General features: G+C 42.4%; 1 protein-coding gene across 12 annotated transcripts in view; it reads right to left on the bottom strand.

Annotated features, from left to right (window-relative positions):
- Positions 1-20,752, bottom strand: part of GPHN (gephyrin) — a 403,230-nt gene that overhangs the window by 147,459 nt on the left and 235,019 nt on the right. For 8 of the 12 annotated variants that reach the window (XM_048483966.1, XM_048483967.1, XM_048483968.1 and 5 more), the window contains 3 exons: positions 12,463-12,735; positions 11,287-11,394; positions 3,964-4,098 (listed from right to left, as the gene is read on the bottom strand). In XM_048483966.1, coding sequence (XP_048339923.1) covers positions 3,964-4,098; positions 11,287-11,394; positions 12,463-12,735 — 516 coding nt within the window. The remainder of the gene's footprint in view (positions 1-3,963; positions 4,099-11,286; positions 11,395-12,462; positions 12,736-20,752) is intronic. The other 4 variants (XM_048483970.1, XM_048483971.1, XM_048483972.1 and 1 more) reach the window with 1 other exon arrangement.

Genomic DNA, 20,752 nt, shown 5'->3' with positions numbered 1-20,752 from the left:
CTGTATGGGTTCTGGACTGTGATGAGAAGGACAATTGCCACAGCAACGCGTGGCCGGGCCCCGCTAGTTAATTATATTAATTACTATATAACAGGAAACCCAGTTGAGAAAATATGGCACAGTGTAGTCTGATCTTGTCAGATCTTGGAAGCTAAGCAGTCCGTACATGGAAGGGAAACCTCCGAGGAATACAATGGCAAGCCACCGCTGATTAATTACTTGACCCCTGGTGGGTTTTTAATGCATGTGATTAACTACTAGTCAACTCTCAGAAGAAGCACAGGGAGAGAAGAAAAAGATGGTGGGGAGTACTATTCTGAGCCAGCAAGGTGGGTCAGTAGATTAACAAATCCATCCCCACAGTTCCTGCTGTTAGTTATCTTTTTTTCCAGGCAAGGAGCTGCGCAAGGAGTCCACCAAGCTCTCTTTCTCTCAGTTTGAAATGTAGCATTTCCCAGATACTGCCATTCCTTTCTGCTGATAAATGGTCTGGAACACTTCCTCCAAAACTCTCCCACTCTACTTGTGTGCACAATGAATTACCTCTCATACTCATCAGATGTGTATATATGATTAAGGTATTATGCCTCCTTTTTTAGAAAGTCAAAAAGGTTTTAAAATGTCTGTCTTTTGTGTAAATATGGTATTACAAATAAAAATCCCCCCCCCCCCCAACCCCCCCCCCCCCCCCCCCCCCCCCCCCCCCCCCCCCCCCCCCCCCCACCCCCCCCCCCCCCCACCCCCCCCCCCCCCCACCCCCCCCCCCCCCCACCCCCCCCCCCCCCCACCCCCCCCCCCCCCCACCCCCCCCCCCCCCCACCCCCCCCCCCCCCCACCCCCCCCCCCCCCCACCCCCCCCCCCCCCCACCCCCCCCCCCCCCCACCCCCCCCCCCCCCCACCCCCCCCCCCCCCCACCCCCCCCCCCCCCCACCCCCCCCCCCCCCCACCCCCCCCCCCCCCCACCCCCCCCCCCCCCCACCCCCCCCCCCCCCCACCCCCCCCCCCCCCCACCCCCCCCCCCCCCCACCCCCCCCCCCCCCCACCCCCCCCCCCCCCCACATTCTCTCTTTCTCACAATACTAGAACCAGGGGGCATTCATTGAAAATGCTGGGGGGAAGAATTAGGACTAATAAAAGGAAACACTTCTTCACGCAACGTGTGATTGGTGTTTGGAATATGCTGCCACACGAGGTGGTGATGGCCACTAACCTGGATAGCTTTAAAAGGGGCTTGGACAGATTTATGGAGGAGAAGTCGATTTATGGCTACCAATCTTGATCCTCTTTGATCTGAGATTGCAAATGCCTTAACAGACCAGGTGATCGGGAGCAACAGCCGTAGAAGGCCATTGCGTTCACATCCTACATGTGAGCTCCCAAAGGCACCTGGTGGGCCACTGCAAGTAGCAGAGAGCTGGACTAGATGGACTTTGGTCTGATCCAGCTGGCTTGTTCTTATGTTCTTATGTTCTTACCCCACCCCCATGAATGGGCTGCCTAACATAGTGCAAATATTTAATAGTAAAAAAATTGAATAGCTATAATGACTTTTACTCTGCATCACTGAAATCTAGTTACTTTGACTTAAAACTGGTGTAACAGAAGATATAGGCAGAGGTTTCTTAACCTGTATTTCATATTATTCTAGTTATTAATAAAATATGATTATTATTTATAAAATATCATATTACATTTATTAATAAAAGATCAATAAATGTAATGCAAAGATGGCATTGGAATGTAATTTCAACCAATTCAGCCTGGTCTAGACAAAGTGATCTCTGGTTGTACACAAAACCCAGCTTCTTTTCTTTCTTTTCTACATAAAATTCTTCCTAAACCTCCTGGTATAGAACTGAAAATAGATATGCCAGTGAGAACTGAACTGTATGTGAATATAGTTAGCAGTAATAATCAATAATTTCCTTGATGATGATTGTTAGATAAAGTGACTGCCATAATGAGTAAAACTCTTTGGTACTGCTTACTGCATCTATTCATAGCATAGTTCACACTACAGGTCTCCATGTGTGTTTGTTTATTTAAAATATTTCTAGCTTGATTTTCTCTTAAAAGAGCACAAAGTTTCTCAAACAAAAACTAAAAGCCACCCTACAGCATTAATAAATACAAACAATAAACATTGAGAGCTAGAATATAAAAGAAAGACACTGCCATTACTGCAAACTACCCACAATTATCTTATCCCTAGTTAGGGATGGTGCATAAAGATTGTTTTCTGTGCATTACATTACTTTAACCTTGAACCAAACATTCAAACAACTTCAGCACATCTCGTGATATTCAAATTCTCATCGTGGGTCTGGATGGATTTGCAGTTCCAAATGAACAGCCAGCAGATTGGATTGCTTGAACAACTGGATACATCTTGGAATACATTAGCCTTGCTACACCAGTTGGCAGGCTATTTGTTTAACAGCAGTGTGTAAACTTTTAAAGCTTCTCAAAGGATTAAAAACTCATCCCAAGCTTGCTGGAAGTATCCACAAAGCGTTTTAAAAATCTAGGTCTAATTGTTGCTATGATTTTTGAATTCTTCACTGAAACACCTTTCATTAGCTATTAGTGAAGAAAGGACACTAACAAAATAGAGACTTAGAAAATATTCACTGCTGTACAGTAAATTATGAACAGTAATAGAGATATGTTCAACTGGTTGTTCAATCATCTAACCTCACACCTTGGTCTCCTCTCATCTTGCTGGCAGCTGTGAGAAGGGGGATCGGGTCAATGGGTGGTGTGGGTGAATGTGTGCCTGCTCTAAGATGGGGAGAGGGGTTTTGTCACCTGGGCAGTAAACATGTTGAGGTGGATATTACTGAGGCTATTACTCAGCCTCCTTGTCTCTGCCAGAACCCTTTAGGGTAGGGACCAGTGGCTCTATGAGGACACCAGTGCCTGGTGGCGAGGGCGCAGGCAACCCTTATGATTGCACTGCCTATGATTCAAAGAGCTTTCTTATGAACCTCACTTTATGCAACTCAGCAGCACCTCAGGTCTGTTCTAGTCACTATATGTAGTTCATAACTCATGCTAAAATATCAATAACTTAAGCAAGTGGAGTGCAGATTAATATGAGAAAATAAATGAAGTAAGCAGGAAATTAATTAAAGCATGTGTAATAATTTTAAGAACTGCAATTAGATGAGATGTTGGCCATTTGCTCTGTTAACCATTGCAACAATAATGCCAGGAAAAAAAAAGTTAACTTAACCCAAAAAAAGAATTCATGTGCAAAAAGGAATAGTTTTTCCTAGCCTTGTTACTTGCCCAAATCTGCTACAAATATACTTTATATTGAGTTTTATACTACAAATATTGGATCACCTGCATAAGTAAAATCAATATGAAATAATATCTAAGATACTGACTAATAATCTCAAAGGTTGGCATTAAAACTTTCTTTCTATATAATTTAAAGTTTCCAGATAAGAGGCAGCAAGTATCCAAGTTAGAGCAAAATTGTTTGGCTTGAAAGTGTTTTGAATACATTAATATCATACAGTGGGAGGGAAGTGCCACACCCTAAAAGAGCTGCAGACACTTTTACTTAAAACTTACTATTAGTCTACCTCTATTATTTAAGAGCAGGGTTACCTGCACTTCTCTAGGCAAATAAAGCGCTACTAAGCACTACCACATTCTCAAACACAGGTTTAGTATCGCTATAGAGAACAGGCAAACACCTTCAGGAATAAATAGTTTTAGGATAGATAGGTAGGATTTTCGGCAGTTGTTTTATAGAAATTAATACAAGACCTTTGATATATTGTTCCTTGTATCATACTATTGCTTGGGTAGCAGTATCTACACAAGCTGTCTTTTACCCATCACTTTTAACACAATAATCTTGCATGCACTCTATATTTTAGCAGCAGAAAGCATTTATCAGGCAAATTATAACTCCTGCTCCATGATTATTGACCAGGCAATTTACTTACTTTTGGTGTTGGGCAGGAAGCAGTGGAGAGGCGAGATGTGGCCTGGGCACGAGGAGATTCAGAAGGGGTGGTGCTGAGTGAGGCTGTGTCTCGTGGAAGCACTTGAACACCACGAGATATGATGGAATCTGGAATCTAAACATGAAAATAGATTCAGTAGATCTGTCTAAAACACTGGTGACAAAATGGACAAAACAATGGTAACAAAATCTCTTAATATCTAGACATTTATATCCAAAATAACTTTGAACACTGGTTTTCCATTCCCATTCTTTACATTACCATTCTTCTGGTAATAATGCCAACAAACCACTCCCAATCCATCCAGTAAGATTTTAATTAGAAACTAATCTGAGATTTAATTAGGGAAAATGTTTCTTTGGTCAGCTACATGACCATATCTTCTAGGTGACAAATCCAATCAGAAAAGGAAAAAAATATTATTTATTTAATTAATTAATCTATAGGCCACCCTCCACTTTATGGGCTCAGGACACCTTCCAACGTAGAGAATTAAAAAATCAACAAAACAAACCCATCCAAGAACTAGTGCCTACCTTCAACACAGTTAAACTGCACTCCCAGAATCCACACCCAGAAATTAAAGAAGGAATGAAAAGGAACAGGGAAAAATGGAAGTGGAGGGAGAGATGCCTACTAGCTAGATATAGTTGTTGCCTCAACCATAGGCCTGGTGGAACAGCTCCTTCTTACAGGTTCTGTGAAACTGTGCTAAATCACACTGGGCCCAGGTCTTGCTTGACAGAGCGTTCCACCAGGGCCCTTTCCTCACAGCAAATTTAAAGTGGGTTGCAGGCGGGATACATGAACTCGTCCTCACCCCAGGCCATTCGCATGGTGTGCCAGCGTGCGTGCCTTCACAAAGAGGTGCGTCTTTTTTTTTTTACTTACCTCTCACTAATGTGCAGCTACGCAGACAGGCACACATGAACCCCCAGAGCATTGCTGACACCTCATGTTCCAAAAGTGCCTGCATGGCTCCGCAGAGGGGAGCCTGCAGGCAAACCAACAGAGGAAAGCGCAGATGCATAATGCACCTCCTGCCCGGCCGTTTGCTCAGCCATGGCTGTGAGGCGTGCTAAAACAAAAGAATCGCACAAATCGCAATTCTTGAAAAACCCGGGTTGAGGGGAAAAACGTGGAGCAGACTCGCGTTAGGAGCAGGATCCGTGCAAAGTTCCCCCCAACATGGTTTTTATCCCATGGTTAGCCCAGGTTTATTGGTCGGTGCGGAAAGGGCCCAGGTTGGGGCCAGAGCCCAAAAGGCCCTGGTTGAGGACAGCCAGACAGCTTTCTGGTTACTAGAATAGAGTAAGTTGAGGTAGTCCAGACTGGAAGTCACTGTGGCAAGATCGAGTTGGGAGAAGTAAGGTGCCAGGAGTTTAGTGCTAATAAGTCAGGGACACTACTTTTGTGACCTGTGTCTCCATGGACAAGGGGGCATCCAGGATCACTCCTAGATTCCTGATGGTCAGGCATAGATGTTAACTGTACACTATCAAAAATAAAAAGATGGACATTTCTACCTAACCCGCACCCCCCACATCCGTTTGATGGATTTAACTGAGGCAACTTTGTTTTACCCAAATCACTACAATCTCCAGTCAACTGGCAAAAGCAACCAGGGCACTATCTGGCTGGCCATCCATCAACAAATACAGTTGGGTGTCATCAGTGTGCTGATGGCAACCCAACCCAAAGCTCCAGGTCAAACAATTATAAACAATGCCACATGTTTAAATCCAATTAAATTAAAGTTGTTCTACATGCTATACCTGACTCAGACTATGCCTGGAGATATAACATAAAGAAAAAATGAACTTGATTGTTCCACTGCAACAATAGTTATAGAACACAATCTTCTCTTTATGTGATATATAGTGGGTTAATTCTGCAAGAAATTATATAATTTGCTGAAGATATAAATTGTCATTGATATTTCAGTATCTAAAATTTAATCATCATAAGGCAGTAATGAATAATAAAATTATTTACCAAATGCTTAGAACAATACATTCATATAATGGAAGAACTGACAAACATCTGTCAACTACAGGTCAACATCTAGATCTTTGACATCAAGTAATGAAGCATTTGGGGATACAGATTAAGTTGGGTTGGTACTTGGAAGAGAGAACTCTAAGGAAGACTGCAAAGGAAGGCAATGGCAAACCACCTCTACTTAATCACTTCCCTTGAAACCCCCACCAAGGGTCGTTATAAGTCAGCTGCGAGTTGACAGCATTTTACACACGCACGCACGCTCGCGCGCACAGACACACACACTCACTCAGAAACAATATTGAGTTGACTGAAATCAATGCACAGGAAAGTTTAGTCCCTCAAAGCACCTTTGTTTGCAGAAGAACCAATTATCTTGTCAGGTCTTGCTTTAATGTTCATTGTGGAACATTAAAGAAACACAGTCAGCAAATAGATTTAATATATTAATTCTTTTTAAAAAAATACTTGATAGTTTTGTCCTGATTTCAGGGGAAGCTTCTTTAATTACTATGACACAGTGGGCTAAATTCTAAAGGGGCTCTTTATAGAAAGGGACTGAAAAATACCTAGGATTTGAAAAGTAAATTCAGTATACTAATATCTTTAATTTTCCTTAAGAATATAAAAAATCTCTTTATCATTTTCTTTATCATTTTTATTTGATCTTTCTCTGTTTGCCATTAATGTTCAGCAGATTGAAAACAGTTGAGCCTTGAGCATGAAAATAAATAAGACACCAATTTAATACAAATGAATGGAGATGAAGATATACTCAACAAAAGCAAATGATGTCTTTCAGTATAGAAGTCTTCAAAATGATCAATTAGAGCATGAAAGGAATTGGCATCTTCTCCGACAATAGCCCATTTCTCCTCATATTTCCATTTTATGTGCTTATTTTAGTAGAGTGACTCTGCCAAGTAGAGGCCTATCCAGGATGGGCAAAGGCAAGGCATGTGCCTTCGGTGCCACTTCTCAAGGGGCGCTGACCTGCAACCTCTGCAAACAACTGCACCCCACCACCAAACTCCACATGGAGTTCAGGGTAGGTGAGCCCAGTTGATGGCTAGATTCAGCGCACCTGCCCCTGAACTCCATGTGCAGGGGCAATTAAACACTCAACCCAGCCACCTCGCCCTGAACTCCACATGCCTGTAGATGTTGGGCTTGACCTGGCCAAATTCAGATTTAAAAGTCTGCTGTTTAAAGCTTGCCCTAACCAGGCAACGCCCAGCATTAAACTGAGCACTCAGTCTGATCAGCCCCAGCTGTATACTGCTGACTCTGTCCCAAGCTCCACCTCTGGTCAGATGCAGCTTGGGGGCAGAGCCAGCAGTACAAAGCAGTTGTTCAGACCCAGTTTGATGCTGGGCTCAGTCTTGCTGGGTTAAGTTTTAAATTGCAGTCTTAAACTGGGTACAGCTTTATATTGGAGCCGGTCAGACTAGAGCCTGTCAAACTGAGTGATCAATTCAATGCTGGGTTTGGGCAGGTTGAGCTTTAAACTGCAGGCTGGAAGCCTGTAAACTTAAAGTTTGATCCAGCTGAGCCTAAAATCGAACAGGTGCTACCAGCCCCTGAACTCCACATAGAGTTTGGAGGTGTGGCGAACTGGAGTGCTTGCCCTGGGTGCCATTTTTGACAGATATGCCCCAGCCAGGTATACTGAAGAAGTTGCTCAATTCTCTTTCCTATTTCCCCTCCATCTTCCTCCTTATGCCTCTAATGTCTATACTACAGGAGCAATAAATTTATAGGTGATAATGCCAGTGCCCAGCAAATAAAAAAAATGGCAATATCAGTGGAAAAGCTTGAGGACTGCAGATTGTGAGGGAGTTCAGGTACTGCTCAGAAAATTAAGGGAGACTGGGTATGTAAAACAACTTGGAGGCAGAGAAATGCTATCACATGAAATCTGACAGTGGGGAAACCATGGCCACTTCAATTATATTTACATTTTTAGCTCCATCTTTTCCTTTCCTTCCACTCCTATTGACAGAAGATAGATAGATAGATAGATAGATAGATAGATAGATAGATAGAGAGAGAGAGAGAGAGAGAGAGAGAGAGAGAGAGAGAGAGAGAGAGAGAGCTGACCCTGGTCCATTCAGTTGCTTCCAAGGGCCACACTAGATGTTACGGCATTCACAGGCCTGAGCCATGAATGCCAGCCCAATTTTAGACCTGAGCTTGGGTGTCTAAAAATGCTGCAGGATTGAACCTGCAGAATGGTGGGAACAGCCAATCTTATGTGTGTCCCCCTCCCCAACATGCCTTGTCTCTTCAAAAGGTGTGTGAAGGGAGACAAGGTCATTTGGTTCCACCACCCTACAGGCCCAACTAGGGAATTTTTAAATGGTTGAGTTCAGCTCTAAAATGACATAGTCTATTGACAATGTTTATAAGATGGCATAGCCTTTGCTCATGTGAACAACTACTGAGAAATTATACAGCAGCAATTTAAATAAACTGGTCCACAACCTCAAACTCATAGTTACATCAGTATGGGTTGTACTGTCACAGACAACCCAACCTGGGCTGGACCTTTTCCCCCTTGGATGAGAAGGACATTTTTGCATTGACACGAGGGGCAATTTCCACCAATTTGCTCCTCTTTCCACAACTGCTCTTCACCTTTATGGGCCCTCCTGTCCTCAGGATCATCTGAATGCAGCTGCAGCAAGAAGGTGACATCAACCAAATTATGTTCTAACTAGCGGGCCTGGCCACGCTTTGCTGTGGCTTTGTGTGGTGAGCTCGGAGGGGCAGGGAGGAGAGGAGGGGGGAGAGGCATTACGGCTGTTTCTTACCCGGTGCCTGGGAACGCTCCTCCTTCCTCTTCCTGTGCAGGTGAGTCCGACAGCCTTCAGTTTAGGCCAGTGTGCACAGGCACGCCGGAATGAAGGCGGCCAAGCCATGCCCCCCCCAGCAAGGCGGCCCCAATTGGTCCGCCACGGGTTTTGCAGAAACGTGCAGTTTACTGGGTTCAGGTATGGACTTTCGGCGATTTGACGGTCCAATTACCTGCCCGCAACAGGGAGGGACGTCGTGGGAAAATTTGGTAGCATTCGGTCCAGGCATTTCCGTGTTAGGGTGTGAGGAACAAATGCACGGTTAGCTTTCTATATATATAGATGGCCGTGGTATGTGGATTTCAGAATCAAAGCCACATATTTTCCTTATTTCTGTGACATAACGATCATACATTGCAAGCGGCAGTTGTCTAAGAACATTCTGTGTTATTAAATCAATTGATTACTAGATACTTGAGTAGTCAAAAGATTAAACTGACCCACAACACATCTGCACAACACTTTAAACCAGGGGTCCCCAAACTTTTTAAACAGGGGGCCAGTTCACTGTCCCTCAGACTGTTGGAGGGCCGGACTAAAAAAAAACTATGAACAAATTCCTGTGCACAAATGATTGTAAAATGTTTGATTTCACCTTTCAGCCTTTCTGTTATGGTCTATTTTTAGAACAGTGACCAAAGTATGTCAAGTACAGGGTGGGCTCCAAATATTGTTGGGGAGGCTGTGGAATACCTTCCCCTGTAAAAAAAAAGCAGAACTTTCCCAATGAAGCATTCCATCTATTGGGATCAGATGCTTCATAGGTTCTTTCCTCCCTAGCAGCCAGCGAAATGATTATTAGCCTGAAAGCTGATTACCAATCAAGATGGTGAACCAAACACAAAGCCTGAGAGCAACACATGGAGTAGCTGAGAGGGAAGGGCGGAGCAGGCGTTGCCACATGTAAGGTTTCCAACTCTGGGTCACAAAATTCGTGGAGATTTGGGGGTGCCATCATGCTAGCTTCCGCAATCAGCTTGGCTGTTGGGGCCGGTTCCTCCTCTCCCTCGAGCCCCCACTGCACATGAATGGAGCCATCGCCGCCATGCTTGGTGGGCTGGATAAATGCCTTCAGGGGGCCACATTTGGCCCCCGGGCCGTAGTTTGGGGACCCCTGCTTTAAACATTTATGAAGACATGGGTTAAAGGTATCTTACTTCTACTGTTGTGGGTTGCTACTTCAGACCAGCAATTCCAGACTAGGTGGGCTAGCAAGTTTTCATATATCTGGTTCTTCCGAGTAGTGATCATTCAATACAGAAACTGAGTCACTCTTCTATTCAATTGATTAGGATAAGGAGGGGTGGGGAAACATTGAAGAATATTCCAACTCAGTCTAACCCTAGTGGCTTTCTAATCTAGTCTGTTCAGCTTCTAGCATATATGCATTGGCAATTTGAGGACTACATGCTTTGCTAGTTGAATAACCATTTTATGGGGCTTAAGGAATGTGTGGTGGATTTGAGATCACTTCTGTAATTTCCCAGTGTTACTGGCTATCAGAACGGATGGCTACATTTGCTGACAGAATGAAGTTAGGTGACAAGGCCAGAAGGATGATTATATTCAATTACAGATCTTCCACTGAGAGAGAGAGAGAGCTCTGTAGAGAGTTGTAGATCAAGAGAGCTGTTATTAAGTGTGACAAGGAAAGCTTATGTCTGACTTTAGCAGCAATGTCCACATTTTGTAAAAACCGTAGAGCACTGCACATTTAAGAAGAGGTACTAACACAAAAATGGCCTTTAGATTTTCATTCTATGAGTGAAACAAAGAAAAGGAAAGGAACTGCATATAATCAGTAAATGACAAAAACTAGAAAAATGATAGCAATGGATAATCAGTAGCAGCATCTACCAGAAATATCTGCCTGTAATGCAAGCCTGCAGTCCAGGTACAGACACCAAGTCTCCTTAGAACTACAAAGTAAACCTCTAGCCTCACAATAGCAGGAATAAGTTTGAATATGTAATGGTAAAATTTCTATGAGAGTTTTCAGCACTGAACTAATTGATCGATCCTCTTCTAAATCAAAGTGAAAAGTTTCAACAGAGAAATACAGATCTTAAAATGGATATTTCACATCTAAAATAATATTAGAACACCACATATCTTTTTTGCTAGCTGATACTGATTTTGGTATTATATTGGCTGTAGCAAAAAAATTTAACTGCAGTGCAATGGTGGAAATAGAGTGATTTGAGTGTAATAGAGAAATAGAGTATTTGAGTGATTTGTGTTGTCCAAGATATTGGGATCATCAGATTGTAAAATAAAGAAAGAATGCAATTGCATGGAATACCAAATTAAGACTTCTTTGTTTATAGACCAATACTGTATGGTGGAGGGAATAAAATGAACAAGTCTTCCTTAAGCACAGAGGGGAGACAGGCAAAATATCTACAGATATCAGTTAATGTGAAACCCTCTGGTAGATGTGTCTTACCGGTTCTCCTGCACTGTCTGCTGCATGATGGGAATAACAGATGAGACCAGGGATGGGATGTTCACCTTTTGCCATGATAGCAGCATAACTGGTGTAGGATGGATGCTTCTAATGTACAATACATAATAACTATGAATACAGTGACACGAAAACATGAAACTAAACAAGCAAAATGCACAGAGGGAATAAGGGTGAACACAAGTGAAATACACAAATGCAAGGTGTATAGGAGTTTAAATGAGTACAATCAGTTTAGATCTCAGGTATTATCTCCTTTTAATGCTTACTGCTTGCATCCTGTACCTTTCCAGGAAAGCATACAGTCAATATAGAACTTTACGAGCTATTATTAAAAACCCAATTTTCCATTGATAATAAAAGACTAACTGCATTATATTTGCAAACATCTGACAATGCTTTTGAGAGAAATGCAGACATGATGAAAGTACTGTATAGAGATGATTTGGAATGTTGGTTTTTGTTGTCAGTCCATAAAACAGCAAGTGCTGAGGGGTTTGGGCTATTGAGAAATTATATCCTATAGCTTGTATTCTTTGACTCCTTGGCTAAGTGGTCCAGAATTTAGCTGTGGTTTGATGGGGTTCATATTGCCAATGTTTGATTCCTCTGGTATTCCAACTGGACACAAGTGTGTTTAATTCAGTCCTTCATTCTTCATTCAGGCACAGCAATATGGATTCTAATGCAACCCCCACTAATATTTTTCACTCAACTTGGACTTCATGAGAAAGTTTGTTCCAAATGCACATCTTCTACAGCTGCACAAGTAGCGCTTCCCTCCCTCAGGCCACCCCCCTCAACTTTCCCACAGCACAAATGATCAGCATGAGAGGAATGAGGGCCCTGAAAAAGCTTCTACAGAAGTGGTGTGGGGGGTGGGGGGCAGGGGGGAATCATGTTTAGAGTTATCACTCAATAGGATGGTTATTTTAGCATTAATTCCTATAGCGGTTTAAACTGCTGTAAACAAAAAATGATAGGGAAAACTGTATGTATAGAAAAATTAAAATTATTTTATTAAACATCAAGATAGGCTTCCCTTATTGCCATAGAACTACAAATTGACAAAAAAAAATCAAATGTACATCTGAAAGGGTCAGGGAAAGTACCTGAGATAGAAACCAATGTGCCTCTGCTCATATGACCCCAACTCACCTTAGCTGCAATGGCTGCAGCAGTTATATGTGAGGAGGAGCTATCCTCTGTTGAAGCAACTCCACTATCTTTTTTCTCTTCCTCCTCTTCCTCACACTGTACACCTTTGTCTTCTGTCTGCTTGTGTGGGCTGATGGTTGGAGGAGGAGAAAGAGGTGGTGGTGGTGAAGGTAGATCTTCAAGTTCATCATGCACCTCTTTTACTTTTACAATGGCATCTCGCAAAAGGTCAATGGCATGAGGTAGGGCTGGCAGTATAAACTGAAAGCATTCCTGTGCACAATGAAAAAAACGACAATGAAGACTTACCTACAGAAGATAGCAGCTATTGAAAAGTTATACTTATTCAAGTTGTCTAAAGATCTGAATTAGAATGATGCTCTTGTAAACATTATAGACTTTTTAAATGTACTAATATTGTTGTCAGATTAACTTTTCTATTTAGCTTTACCATATCCACATCACAGTCCAACTCTAGAGCCTTCCCTTTCCATAGTTTTGTCCTAATAGACAAAACCATATCCTGTGGTTTGAAAACAATTCATATAGAAATTTTAGCCAAAACAACGGTTGCAAAAAATCCTTTAAGTGTGTGTGCTTCTGTAAGTGTGTGCATTGTCAAGTCACAGTAGACTTATGATGACCATGAAGAATTTTCAAGGCAACAGACATTCAGCTGTGGTTTGCCATGGTCTGCCTCTGAGCTGAGCAGGCTACATGTAGAAGAGTGAGGAATGAAACCTGGTTCTCTAAATTAAGAGTCTGCCCCTCTTAACCACTAAATGATGCTGGCTCATTTTATATACACTAGTTGTGTATTAACAATTCCATTTGACTATTTGACAATACCAAAACAATAAAGTACATGGTGTTCTGTTTTTCTAAAAAAAAATAAAATTTTATGAAAATAATTTTTTTATTCATATTCTAGCAGGAAAGATATTATGTTCTTTCTATTCAAAGTCCAACTTTAAGAACATGAAAAGCTATGCTGGATCAGATAAAGGCCCATCAAGTCCAGGCACTGGTTCACCATCCAAGTGCTTCTAGGAAGGCCACTAGCAAGATGATTGTATCAGAATTATTCTGCCTGTGTTCCACAGGACCTAATAATAAGCCCACAATCCTCTGATACTGGAGAGAATTGCACATATGCCTAAGTATATTTCAGAGTATTGGTGTAGCAACATTCAAAAATAGACCTCTCCACTGATACACCACTTAATGTCTGCTGTTTGCTGGAGTTCTTGGAAAGTAAAGCTGGAGTATGTCTGGTCTTGGCCTAATCTAGGCACTCCTCATTTTGTTATGTTTTTAAACAAGAGTGCAAGTTCAATACTATTCAACACAGATCAGTTATTCTTTTATTATTGTGAAATTCTGATTATATGTTAACTGAAAAACTGTCTACTTAACTTTTTGACCACTTTTCAGATAGCTAACACCAAATTTTAAAAATGCAATGCAACAATAAAATTAAATTTATATACATATATAAAACAAAAGAGAAAGCAGCAGCAGAATTCAGCACTAGATGACAATGGCAGAAAAAAATAATCAAATGATGTCCCAATAAAAGCAGGGCCTGTAAAGACAACCTTGGAAAACAGGCAAATGTATATAGATATAAGCTGTTCTTCAAATACTCTGGTTCTAGACGGGTTGCATATTGAAGCCCACAGAGACTGAAGGTAGATTTCCCCTTTGTGAGAATAATGAAAGGTGGGTCTTCAAGAAAAAGACTTATAAAAGAACAAAACTTAATTTATACATAGAACATAGCCTGATCTATTTACATTATTCAGCTCAACATTACTACATAAACTACCATATCTCCTATTTAAATTATTTCTTTTCTGGGATCACATTTGCTAACTTAGTTCAGATCCATTTTAGAATTTCATTCTTTGCTATCTTTACAGAAAAAGTTTTGTCCCCACAAAACAAGTCAATGTTATTGTTTTTTAGTTTAACTGTGACAATGTGAGGACACTGACTTGTTGCATCTGTTCGTTGCTCTCATATCACATTCAGAAATTAAGAAAGAATATGCTTGCTGAATATGACCAGTTGAGAGCATCCCACTCAAACTGATACTGCTTGCCATATGAATGGCATTGGAAAAGTCTGATTTTGAAATTTGTTTAGCCTTCATGAGAAACATGACAGAAACGGATTCATCTTGTTTGTGTAGCATTTTGTCATCATTCTGTCTGTAGCTAATTGAACCACATTCTCCTGCACGACAGGAACTGCAGAAACAAGCATTTGTGATGATTCAGTTAGTTGATGTTCAATCCTTCAATCCTGTTTTCATACAACATAAGCAGACCAACATCACAAAGATGCATCTACAGTTAGACCAAGAGATACCTATTAGAAAGCTGCCTGTACTCACACTGTAGTTTATCCAATATTTATTTATTCCCTGCCCTTTACAACAGTCTCTTTCCCCCAATATTTTTATCTGTTACAAAATAGATTTAATAGAAACCTATTCTAATTATATGCAGAAGTACCAATTCAATTACTAATTCCTGCAGAGACAATTCTCCTTCAGGATGTATTTGGACAGGATGTATTTGGACAAGAGGGCTTGATTTCCTCAACTTGCAGAGGGAATATTCTTCATGACATCACTGACGACATCTCACACATCCTACTTAGAAGCAGATGAAATATTAGCAGATCTTGAATTCATTTTTGGCTTCTGGATTCATTGCTGGCAAACATTGATAATATGTTGCCGATTAAATAAATAGTAGACTAAAATAAATATGCTGTTCCAGATTATTCTATCCTGTCTGTGGAGGAAAATGTCTCACCAAAAACCTTCGAACTCTGGAAATGCTGAACTGCACAAGTAACTGTAATCACATCCTGACATATTTTCTTTAAGGAATAATCTATTAGAGAGCTGAAGAGTTCTATTCCTTCCAACAGAAGATCTTGTACCCTGCTCAGTCAGCAGCCCTGTGAAATGGAACCATGCATGTCTTCTAGAAAAACCTGAAAATACAGTATTCCTTGCCATACAGTCACATGTCATACCATATTAATTTGCTCTTTTTGACAATTTTATATGTACTCATTGAAGAACATAGTTATTTATCATTAGGGTCAAGGAAGAGAAAAGGTAGCAAATATTCTCAAGGAAAAAGCTTATACGTGTCAATCATTGCTTAGTAATTGAGTATCACAGCTGAAAAAGAATATCTTTCCAAAACTCCGTTTTTATATCCATTAATGAATGATGAGTATGCAGTACATTTATTTGCCTTATGATACTTTCCTCCACTAGCAAATAGACAATAGACACACAAATAAGACAGGACAATCATCCTGTTGAGTCTGTGTTTTTTATCTTATGGTAGGCACAGTCAAGGCTGGTTTTACAATCGTGCCTCCACAAATGATGTCCAAAACACCAAATATTCCGTCTCACAACAATCAGAACAATAAGAATCACTCTGATCCTTCATCCTTCCATTGCATTTCTGATTTCCAGGTTGGGCTCCCACATATTGAGAAGTTTAGCTCAGACTGCATTTCATTGTTTATGGTTGCTTATCTTATTTTGACCTGAACTGCAATCACATCTGATTTGTCCTCAAGACCCTGAAAGATTTTCTGGATGACAAAAAATAAATGCTGAATGCCATAACTTTGACAATGTCTAAGAAATAAAAAGCAAGAAAATTCCCATAACATTGATCAGAACCAAATTTAAAATGGCTACCAATGAACTTAGAGTGCTCATTAATGGTGATAATGATAGGGATGATAATATAAATATCAGACAATCCCAACCTCCAACTATCATTATCTGATGATGATGGATTTTAAGTGACTCAGTTGGTTAACAGGAAGCTGATTATGGCCCAGTTTCTCTGGATCAGGGGTCTGCAACCTGCGGCTCCACGTGGCCTGGAGGTTGGAAGGTAGTATGGGCGTGTCCCTCCAGAGCAGCACTGGAAGGAAAGGTGAGTTGAGGAACCAGAGGCAGCTCCATGCATTAGGGCACCGCTTTTTGCGTCCCCTCCAGTCACCTCTCCTTCTAGCACTGCTCTGGAGGGCTGCAGGAACACACCCATGCTACCCTCCGACCCCAGGGCGTGTCCCTCAAGAGCAGCCACCCCCCCTCTGCCCCACAGAGCAGGCAACTGCCTGCTCCGTCGGGGAGAGGGGGTTTACCTGCTCAGCGCCTCTGCCTCCCAGCACTGGAAGGAAAGGGAAGTGGAGAGGCCAAACCGGAGGCGGCTCTGTAGATCTTCGGGGCTGTGGAAAATGGGTCCAAATGGCTCTTTGGGTGGTAAAGGTTGCTGACCCCTGCTCTGGATGATCCATAGACACTGGACTCAGAAACAACTTCCTTTCCATATAGTATACATTATCAAGAAATAAGATAAAAATCTGAAACTTCCATGTATCAAAGGCAACAGTGGGATTAGAATATACATCACCAATAACCCCCATCCTTCCAAACTTCATCCAACTCTGACAAGAGTAACAGATAGTCAGTCTCTTGTTCAATAGCTCACAGTAATGACAATGAAAAAACTTCTCTTCAGTTTACTTAATAGTAGTTTCAAATTCATTCATACTTCCAAACAACATGGGATTTGCAAGGTAAAGCTGTCACTTTAACTTAAATACCAGAATACATTTTGTGCTGATTTACAATTTAGCAGCTCCACATTCCAAGTTTTTACATCCCATCCCACGGACATTTTCAATTAAATTTTAATCAAGTTTTAGAACATAAAGTCATGTTAGTTCTTAAGCACACACACATATACACACAAAACACTGATGTAAGCTTAGGTCAAGTGGATTTTTACAAAAATGAAAAAAACAGGGTTTTTTGGGGTGGGGGAAGGGTTCATAAAAAGGTTTCAGAGTCTGTTAGGTTGTAGTACAGGTAGCTAGGTACCTTACTTCCCTCAAGCAGTTAGCCAGAGTTTGCCCAGGGGACACAATGACTGACAGGAAGGGAACACAGCAGGGCCCTGGGGAAAGACAAAGGAGAAAACTTGATGGGTGGAGAGGAGGGGCAGGTCTGCGGCTTTCTTCCCATCTGTGTAGAGGCCTGCTCCACTGCTTCCACCACCCTGACCACTGGCTGAGGTGGTGCATTGAAGAGGACCCACAAGGTCCTATTAATTGAGGCAGCCACTGGAGTTCTGCCTGCAAAGGTACCTGCAGGTATTGGCACTGGGCAAAGATCTGCTCTTCCTGCAGCAGCTTTTGTGACTCAGAAGCAGGAGGTGGAACAGCCTTGGATGTCTTTTGGGGTGAGATTGGGGGATGAGAGTGTTCTGGCTTTGGAGCTCACCCAGGGCCAAGAGGATGCTGGAGGGGCTAGAGCACAGGTGTCAAACTCGCGGCCCTCCAGATGTTATGGACTACAGTTCCCATTATCCCCTGCCAGCATGCTGGCAGGGGATGATGGGAACTGCAGTCCATAACATCTGGAGGGCCGCGAGTTTGACACCTATGGCTAGAGGATAGACTGGGTGCCCCAGTCCTTCTCTGATTCCTCCAGAACCAAGTGACCCTTTTGAGGAGATACAGTAGGGGAAGCCAGAGGTAGCGAAAGAGGAAGAGAAGAAGATGCACCCAAAAGACTGCAACTCCTTCTCCCTTGGGCATCTCCTTCTGCCCTCCTAGACACAATGTTTCATCCCCGAGATCCTCACAGGGGGTGTTTCCAGGTGTGCCCACAGCTGCAAGTCAGCATGGGTGCTCCTTAACTTCTGAAGTCTGGAAGCCCTTCTAGCTGAAGCAGGATCCCTGATTCATACCGTGTCAGCTGTGTAAGGCCTGGATCAGTTGAGGAAGAAACCTGGCTCATCTCTTGACTATCAGCCTGAAAAATCATTTGAAGAAGCACTACCAGGCAATGCTTCTTTGAGATGAGAGACAGGCTGGGGGTGACTATGCAGCCTCCAGCCAACCAAGAGGTGAGTCATCCTGTGATCACTCTGGTGCTCTACCAGACTGGTCTCCTGTAGAGAAGGGATGCCAAGCAAGTCATAGAATCATAGAGTTGGAAGAGACCCCAAGGGCCATCAAGTCCAGCCCCCTGCAATGCAAGAACACACAATCAAAGCACTCCCGACAGATGGCTATCGAGCCTCTGTTTAAAAACCTCCAAAAAAAGAGACTCCACCACACTCTGATGTAGTGCATTCCACTATCGAACATTCCTTGGTAAAGTCTTTGTTCTAGAATGCTCCGTCTGGGTCCTAGTGCCTTGGGGACTGAGCTAGGTAGGCACTAGGACCCAAGCAGAGCATTTTAGAACAAAGATGGTCCAGGAAATGGCAGACGAATTCACAAATCTCCTCTCATCTTTATCCTGAGCAGGGTACAGTAGGGTATACAAGAGTTACAATGAAAGCAGCTAGAAACCATTAGCACCTTAGAGACTGACAAAATGTTGGGGGTATAAACTTTCGAGTGTCAAAGCTTCTTGTCAGCTTTGACTTTTGAAAGAGTATTCTCCAAAAAGCTTGTTGGTTTCAAGGCGCTAATGGACTTGAATCTACCTGTTTTACCACAGACCAACATGGCTATCCACTGAAGCAATGAAAGCCATTTGTAGACAATTGCTAATTTTTTTGTTAATTACAATAAAGTTTGGTATCTACTTTTTGGAAATACTGAATTATTCTCAGTAAATGAATGAGAACACAACATTTGGAAGAGAGAAACTGATGAAGCTGCAGTGGTCTGAAAAATATGTCATCCATATACTATACAATAAAAACTGTTATCTGGTACTCATGGGGAATTGGAGTTGTTGGTAAATCAAATGTGCCAGATACTCAAGTTTACTACTCTACATCATCCAGAAGGATATGCAGTGACCAACTTGTTGGCAGAGGTAATTTAATGCAACGGTTGTAAATGTGGCAAGGAGAGAGTGGTGTAGTCTTCTTGCACACAACAGGAACCTTCTTCACTCATGGAAATAAACACTCTTCAAACATGTTCTTCTTTCCATAGGAAGGCCTTTACTTAATAAGTTGCAAGAATACACAAGACTACAAATATAAACTAATCCAACTATACAGAACACTTCTAATCTATATACAGCACACAGCTTTCTAAGCAAACAGCTTTCTCTTCAGACAGCTCATTACAGAAGAACAATATGAAGAGTAGGAGGTTACATATAAAGGTTCCCAACTCCAGCTTAGGCTCAGTCTCATACATTGGATACATTATCCTGCCTCAGCAGCAAGCCCCCGATTGGCCCATAACTTTCCACCAATCCCTTCAAAGATCTACGCTTGTTACTTTTTACTGAAGCTTAACTGTCACTTGAACGTTACATAACCTTTAACTTTATGATGCTTTCTGCCCAGCCTGAGAAGCTGTCCATTTTGTTTCTGTCAGCCATTTTGTTTCTGTCAGCCATTTTACTAATCCTGACACAACTCCCCATTAGTAACTCCATGATGACAGAACTACCCTGGAGTGACACAGATGTTCTATGCAGCAGGCAGAAGAAAAGGCCAGCTCCCTGGGAGCTCTCTGGCACAACTGGCAACCAACACTTCAAGATAAATTGAATGGGAAGGAGAACATGAAGTTGTTGTCTGCTGTCAGTCACAGCCAACATAACATCCAGACCTTAGAGGGGATCAAACCACTGACTTTCAGCAATGAGTTGGTGTTCTGATTCTACTTCTTGCCTGGGAAGACTCTCCCCATGGTGCTGCTGGGACCTGGGGAGAAACCTTCTAGATGGGGGAGAGATCAGAATGTCAACTCTTAGGCCCTTTCTGCATAGCAAATATAAAGTGGGTTGCAGGTGGGATAAATGAACCCATCACAGTCCCAAGCCGCTCGCATGGCTGGGCTTCCCATGGTCAGCAAGTGCATTGGCTGGGGCGCCCACTTTCACACGGAGGTGCTTTTTCCTCACTTACCTCCCTCCGCTGCGTAGCTATGAAGCCTGGCAGGCATGGACCTCCACAGCAATGCTGCCATCCCTGTGCCCCTCCGTAGCTACGCAGTAGAGAGGTGGGGACTGAAAAAAAGGGGAAGTATGGTCAGGTAACGTGGTTCCTGGAGCAGCCGTTCACTCGGCCGCAGCTGCAATCTATGTTAAAACCAAAGAATTGCAGATACTGCTATTCTTGAAAAACCCGGGTGGGGGGGGGAATGTGGAGTGGACTCATGTGAGGAGCGGGATCCGTGTGAAGTTCCTCCACCCCAACTTGAGTTTTATACTGTGGTTAGCCTGTGTTTATTGGGCCATGTGGAAGGGACCTCTGAT

The sequence above is a fragment of the Sphaerodactylus townsendi genome, linkage group LG02, assembly GCF_021028975.2.
Source record: "Sphaerodactylus townsendi isolate TG3544 linkage group LG02, MPM_Stown_v2.3, whole genome shotgun sequence".
Lineage (NCBI taxonomy): Eukaryota > Metazoa > Chordata > Lepidosauria > Squamata > Sphaerodactylidae > Sphaerodactylus > Sphaerodactylus townsendi.
The sequence above is the reverse complement of the archived record's forward strand: the minus strand, read 5'-3'. Positions and strand labels throughout refer to the sequence as shown.